Source organism: Littorina saxatilis, linkage group LG17 (assembly GCF_037325665.1).
Source record: "Littorina saxatilis isolate snail1 linkage group LG17, US_GU_Lsax_2.0, whole genome shotgun sequence".
In the NCBI taxonomy this organism is placed as follows: Eukaryota; Metazoa; Mollusca; class Gastropoda; order Littorinimorpha; family Littorinidae; genus Littorina; species Littorina saxatilis.
In genome coordinates this window covers 20,642,797-20,650,106 of record NC_090261.1, presented here as the reverse complement: position 1 = coordinate 20,650,106, position 7,310 = coordinate 20,642,797, and the positions used below count along the sequence as shown (strand labels likewise).

The 7,310-nt window shown below is 42.6% G+C and overlaps 1 protein-coding gene across 1 annotated transcript; it reads right to left on the bottom strand.

The window, feature by feature from the left end:
* Nucleotides 1-534: 534 nt before the first annotated feature.
* On the bottom strand, nt 535-7,310 carry LOC138953782 (protein kintoun-like). Its single transcript, XM_070325690.1, has 3 exons — nt 5,638-7,310; nt 4,200-4,379; nt 535-3,292 (listed from the first exon to the last, which is right to left on the bottom strand). The coding sequence occupies exons 1-3, from the start codon at nt 7,255-7,257 to the stop codon at nt 2,159-2,161; spliced, it is 2,934 nt and encodes a 977-aa protein (XP_070181791.1). The 5' UTR covers nt 7,258-7,310; the 3' UTR covers nt 535-2,158.

Sequence of the window (7,310 nt, the reverse complement as noted above, 5' to 3'; positions counted from 1 at the left end):
GTCCTTTTCTAAATGTTTAATTAGCCCTACACACACCACAGTTTATGGTTAGCAACATAAAACAGGGTTAGTTAAAGGCCATTTTGTTTTAGACTGCATGCTTCAGACTGTTTGTTGTTTGGCTTTTATTGGTTTTGGTTGTGGGTGTTGTTGTTTATTAAGTATATCAGCATCCCAATCCATTTCAGAAAAAAATGAGACAAACTTATACACATTGCTTTTTGTTTTAAAGCAGATTTCACAGAGCAACCTGGTTTTGTTTTCAAGAATAAAGTGTAACCAGACAGCAAGACATCCAAACTTTGGCAATTTATTACTTAGCGGCCCCTATACCTGTTAACTTTATTTCTGTGATGCAAGTAACATTATATACGTTTTGGTTGAATCGAATGGATAGTTGTTATGACACACTAAGACTGAAGATGGGATACCAACACAAACTCAATTACTCACACATTGGAAATCTTCATTTTTAATTATTAGTGCTACATCCTCACAAAACTACTCACTCAGCCTTTTCATACAAAAGAACAGTCAATTTTGCATCCCTGTTTTATTGCCAAAAAAACATCCCCTTCTGAGATAACAGCTGCATGATACAAAAATGTTCACGCTTACAGAGGGTAACATTGGATTCCATACATACCATGGGGCCATTACACCAGACAGCAAGGCTGAACGCAAATAACTGTACACAGCCACCACAGATTCACACTCAAACAGTTACATGTGACGGTCTCGGGAATGCTGCTGCAATATACAGTTTGATTTACTCACAGGCATCATGACTCACAAGAATAGGAATACAATCAATGTTCCATTTTGTTTCAAAGCTGAATACAACCCACCATGTGCTGCAAGCACCATCACTGCTGAATCAACTGAGCTTTTGCAGGATGTGTAATGTTGCATACAGTCAGTTGCTTGCATCAAAGCTATCTGGTGCACTGGCCCTTTTATTTCAATCACAGTTTTAACATATTCAATAGCTCTGTTGGAAAACTGGGAAAATCTTACAAAATTGCAAATAACTCTCAAAACCATACCAAAGTCAATACAATTACAAACCAAGATCAAAAGCATCACACATACCAGACAGAGAAAATTAGGTTGCCATTTGCAATTTAACAAAGAAGTTTGTTCACTGTGTAAATAAAATGTCGCTCCCTGGAAAAAAGACCACAAAAAACAAAAGCAAAAAGGCAGAAATAACTGACTACAGGCACTTGCTCAAAAAGTTCAGAATGCAAACTTTTCAGTTGAAGTACTAACGCTGACCAATTTCCTTACAATCGCTGAGATTCACTAAACCAAATTTTTGTTTGGGGGTTCTTCCTCTTTTCAGTCAGCAGTGTAATCACCCTATAACGAAAAACAAATTAAGTATCTAGGTGCATGTATAAAGAAAACATGCCAAAAAGAACTTGAACTACAAACCAGAAACACATATTTCAAAGGCAAGCCGTCAAACACACTTTTGCAACAAATAGCCACAAAGTTGGGGTGGGGTGGGGTGGGGTGGGGGGCCTTAAATAACACTAGCCTCAAAACCGTTAATTCTCTGCCCCTGCGGCAGTACACCCCTCTTGAACCTTTACAGCAGCAATGATCTTTTCTCTCATCAGATTTCCATTAACAAAAATATTTTCACAAACCACACATATCAAAATGAAACAAAAATATCAATAGAGACATTTTATCACATTTCTAAAGAGCTGCCTGTGCAAAATCTTGCACTGTAAAAATTGTTTGGCTCTTATCCCTAACAGTAACAAACATTTTAATAACCTCCCGTTGCCTGTCACCCCATTTGAACCCTACTTCCAAAATAGCAGTCAATCTTAAAAAAATACACAATTTAATTTTCTGAATATACAGGTGATCCTCAAACAGGTATACAATGACAGATTTCTCTCTTCAATATCGGCACCCTAAATTTCATTTTCAAACAGAAATTGCCTTTGTTTAGGCCTGATTTCTTGATTCTATAATAATGCCAATAATTTGAAGGGGAAGAGAGAAAGCTTTCGCTGTAGTCATTTTCAGGAACCTCACACATAAATAATACTGTCCCAAAATAAATGCAATCTGATTCATCAAAATATCTCAGCACTGTACAATTCTGGGAATTTCCAATCCCCTCCATTCATTTCCCTTTTCACTCCACATCCAAATCAAACATCACATCATTGGAAAAATTGAAGGCACACTCAGTCTTGTGTTGATTGTGCACTGCATCAGACGAACGGCTTGGATCTGGAGCTGAGCTAGTCGTTTCCTCCCCTTTCCCCTCCTCGTCATCGCTGTCGTCACACTTCTTTTCAGGAGAGGTCTCCGCTAGCTTGGACTTGATCTTGGCGGCTAAGCTCTCCTCCCCCTTTGTGCTGCCTTGTGCAGAAGAACCCGTCTTGTTGCTCTCAGGATCTGGAGACGGCTCCGGGCTTACTGCATCCTTTTTGCCGACATCTTTGTGATTTCTGTCCTCATCAGTGCTCTGATCAGAACGATCCTTAGGACAGGTCCCTGTCAGATCCTTCTTGCTGCCTGCTGATATGCTCTGTGCAGGGGTAGCTGCTGTGTTATTGCGCTTTGGACTTGCACCCTTATCTGTGCTCACTGCTGCCTCTTTGGTGGAATCCCTGACATTTTTTTCCTTCAAGTTGCTTTTACTTGACTCGTTGGACGGAGTAGACGCTGCCTCTGAAGAATCAGGCTCTGCCACGCCTGAGGGTTTTCCCCCAGTAGGTTTAGTCCGAAAATCGAGTGCAGATTCCAGCCTGGCACACACACTTTTTCCCTGCATGCCCTGCTCACCTTGACCTTTCTCTTCATCATCGCTGTGGGAGTGGGAATCAGACATGCTGTGCGTGTGGTCATCTCCACTGCCCTCCGACCCTGTGCTGTTGTGACGCCTGCGAGAGCTGACTTTATCCGTCTTCTCCTCCCACTTGCGCTGTCGTTTCCTCTTGCTCTTCAACAAAGTTTTCATGCTGTTAACCGAAGCTGACGTCTTGAACGTGGCCTTGTCAATGTGTTCGCTGAACGACACGGAGCGGCGCTTCCATCCCGAGTTGAGAGAGGACGACAGCTCATCATCAGCCTCGGGAGAGCGTGGACTGTCAGGGTCAAGGCTAAAATCCTCGCTGGACTCCGACACTGTGCGCTGTTTCAGGATGCCATGAAGATTGACGCTTGGACGTGTGTGCACCACTTCAATGTCGGCTGATGATGGAGGATCGTCATATTCATCAGCTTCCTCCTCTTCTCGCCTTCTGCTCCCGAATTTTTTGGACTGAAATAAAACAAGATAAGAACACAATTTTAGACCAAATAAACTATTTAATGTGGGTAGTAACAACTGAATCATAGACTAGCAAATGCATCCAATTCAAAGTTTGGGACACCGTTGCAATCATTCATTCAAAAATTCTACATAAGACTGAGAGAAAAATAGTGATGGTTAAGGAAACTGGTTGAGGGAGAAAAAAAAGTCAAATGACTAGTTACCTTTTTTTTAAACATTAAGTCTACGTTTTTAGATAAACAAAGAATCGAGATGTGGTCATGGTGTATGTGTGTGCGTGCACTGATCGATTCCTAAAATAATACCTGACAGATATTTAAGAACCTTTGCATCTGAGTTTTTGCGTATAATATTGAGACATTTTCACCCTTTTTTCAAAGTTGAGACTGCACTGTGGCGACCGCATTCTTTGACTTAGTGTGGACTATGGGATTGCATTTCAGCTTGGAAGCTTCAAAATAATTAATGATTTTAACGATGAAGATCACAACCTTTTTTCCAGCATTATTTTAGATTTACATAAACTATAGTCGGTTGGCTTTTCTGTTTGCACTGGCAGAAACCATCTCCTATACACCCCCATCCCCATAAATAGAACAATAAGATCACCGAAAAAAACTTTTGGATTTCGATGACAAGGCAAACAAAATTTAGGATCCCCCTTGTTTCTAATTCAAGTTGCGTTTTTTTTGGCTTTTTACCAGCCGAAAATAATGCGAGGTGTGTCCCCTGGATGTCAGAAAAGAGTCATTTTCTTGTAAAGTCTGCAAAATCGGGGAATTGGAAACTTTGAATTATTTTTGTCTTGGACTAATTGTTTCCTACAAAAGTTCTTTGCAGAAAACAGATACCCAATTTGTTTTAACAACAATCAACATCTCATCGCTCAGCTTACAATCTTAATGGTGAGCTTCTTGTTGTTCATGGCAGTGACCTCGAGGTCGCAGGGGGGACAATCAGCGGCATCAACAGCTGCTGCATCAGGTGACGTAGCCATCTGTTCCGCTGCACCTGCTGCTTGGTCAAGATCTGCAAGCTGCTGCTGCAAGTTGCTCACCGTCAAAAACAGACGCTCCTGCAACAAAGTTTTTTGACAATTTAAAATGCGTTTCAACAGTTAATGTCCCCAAACATTTTTTTTAATTTAAGTAAAAAGAGGTACAAATTAATCCAAGACCTGCTCTATAAAATACTTATGTTTCTTGTTATTCTAATGAACACACAGTCACACAAACCAAGAGTCCAGCATAAACTTTGATGCAGTTTGTTTGTTCGTTCATGGGCTGAAACTCCCACGGCTTTTACGGGGGTCGGCCCGCTATTGCGCGGGGCCGCTATTGCGCGAATCTTTAGGGTTAGGGTTAGGGTTAGATTCGCGCAATAGCGGCCCCGCGCAATAGCGGACCAGCCCCCTTTTACGTGTATGACCGTTTTTACCCCGCCATTTAGGCAGCCATACGCCGCTTTCGGAGGAAGATTTGATGCAGTGAAAAGCATATCGAACGACACTGACAGTACATAAAAGAAACAACAACAAGCAAACACAGTATGACTTTCCAAATAACAAAGCTAAGTAATTCATTAACCTGAACAAAGATTGAACTGACACAACCATTGAACCAAACCAAAACATACTGGCCTGCATAAGAAAAATCGTAAAGTAGAAACTAGAACTATAGATGATTCAAGATACTATACCAGTGACATTCAGCCTAACCAAGCCAAATCAGTCATTATCCGCAAGCAACCAGCTTCTCCTTCAAACCCTTTAAACTGCACAGCTCTCAAACACAGTGCAAGCCAACACAACTTTGCGGAAACCCAAGTGACAGGAAGCAACAGCCAGCTAACAAGGGAAAGTGAGTGTGTGTGAAATGTCTTGACCCTGGCCTTGACCTTGCGTGACAGGGAAAGCTAAGCGAGCTAAAGCAAGGCACAAGCCACATGGATTTACTTGCTGAGGAAGAGAATACACAGAACGGTGAACAAATCACCATGTAAACAGTCCTTGCAAACTAGGTCATTTCACTCAAAGTGTCCTGGTTAAATCAATACACTTTCTACATGATTCTACACATCAAATGAGTAATAGGAATAAGAGATCTACAGCTGTGAGTTTAGGCAAAATGCAATAGCATGTTAACTGCTCCTAACATTATTTGCTTTGTTTTCGGTTCTAAAGATGCTGTGCAGTACAGCTCAAGCAAACAACCCAGGTATTTTATCAACAGTGTATACAGTCTACAGTACATGTTATCTGGTCTGTGTGACTTCATTTATTATGGAGAAGAAGGTGGAATTTATGAAACTGATAAATATCAGACAATATTTACCTCCAAGTTGTCAGAATCCAAGCCAGCCCAGAAACAATCCCACAGCCCTCGAGAGCTGCGTTCTTTCAACAGCAGGAGGACAACATTGTCTGGAGCGACATCTACGCTACAGTGTTCATTTGCCACTTGACAACTCTCTGCGAAACGCAGGAATAGGCTGAAGTGAAGAGGAAAACCCCCTTCGCCATGTGAAGTGAAAATCAACCTCATCTCATTTCCAGCAGAAGACGTTCTTCTCACAGAATCTTCGGAAACATTTTTCACTTTCAGCACAAAGGAAACAGTTTCTGCATCCTGGGTAAAGGAGAAGTCTGGAAGCGTGTACAAGACGGAAGGCATGTACGTTTTTATCTCATCCAATCCATTAGCATTGTTGGCGCTATCATCACTTTCTCCAGAAATTCTGTTTTCCTGTGGAGTTTTAAGGTTTTCAGTCGTGCCATTGGAGAGAACCTCTATCAAGGGCTTTTCAATACGGCTGTCTCCTTCCTCAGCTGAAGTTCCATTCGCAAAAGTTGGCAGTGCTGGAGATTTGTCTGGTATGACAGGTAGGGTCACAGTCAATGTCCGTTTTTGCTTGTCAAACTTGGCACTCCCTTCACTATCATCCACAGGGTATGGCAGAGGCAGGTCTAGCTTGTAAGCGGCTGGTGCTTTGGACTCCAAAAGCAACTGTTTCTCGTAAATATCAAGACTCGCCTGGGACGCAGCTTTCAAAAGTGGCAGTTCAATCTTGATCACCAGCTCTCGTGGCCTTGTGCTAGGTTTCGCATCAGGAGCGTTGCGGTATTCTTGCATGTCAACTTCGGTGCGGTGAACGATGGTGTATTTTGGGACAGTTGATTCACCGTCCTTTTTCTCATTTCCTTGAGAAGTGTTTTTTGATGAATCTGTTCCCTTCTTTTTGGCTTGCTCCTTCTCCAGTTCCTGCATCTTCTCGTCCGTGCTTTTACCGTCGTAGGGGTAGGGCATATCTTTGAGGAGACCGCTTTCATCAGTGGCAGGCTTGGGTCCAGCTGCGTTGCGATGTCGAATTACCGTGGCTGAAGGTGATCCTTTGAATGTTATTTTCGGACGTTTGACGTTTTTCCTATCCAGAGTGACCTGAAACTGCTTTTCAATGCCATCCATGGCAGTGTTTTCAACCATTTCCTTGAATCTAGCATTGCTTTCTGCCATGCGATAAGTGTCAGGATGAACGACGAAGTCGTACACTTGACACCGGTTTTTGTTCGTGTCATAATCTTCTCTTGGGGGTGCAAACGAATGCGGGATATGCCACATAAGACCGCTCTTACCGTCCTTAGTCTTCTGGCGCTCTGCGTTTGGCTTGTCGAGCTTGTCACTTTTGCTAATGTTAATAAACGCCTTCTTGTCGCCGTTGACACTCGTCTTCAGAACGTAACCTGGTTCGGGTTTGATAAACGTCACGTCCATTCCACGCTCCCTTTCCATTTCAGCGATTTCTTCCTCATAGCGACGGCGGTTCTCAGGGTCCGATATCTCTTCTGCATACTCCCGCAGCATCTCCCGAAATTTTTCATCTTTCAAAGCGTCCCCGAGACGTTTTATTTCGTCCCCAGAAAGGTTCAAGTCTTCGAGTTTCGTCTTGGAAGCCATGTTGTTTGAAAACACACACGCCAGCGGTCATGCGCTGTCACGTTGCTGGGGAA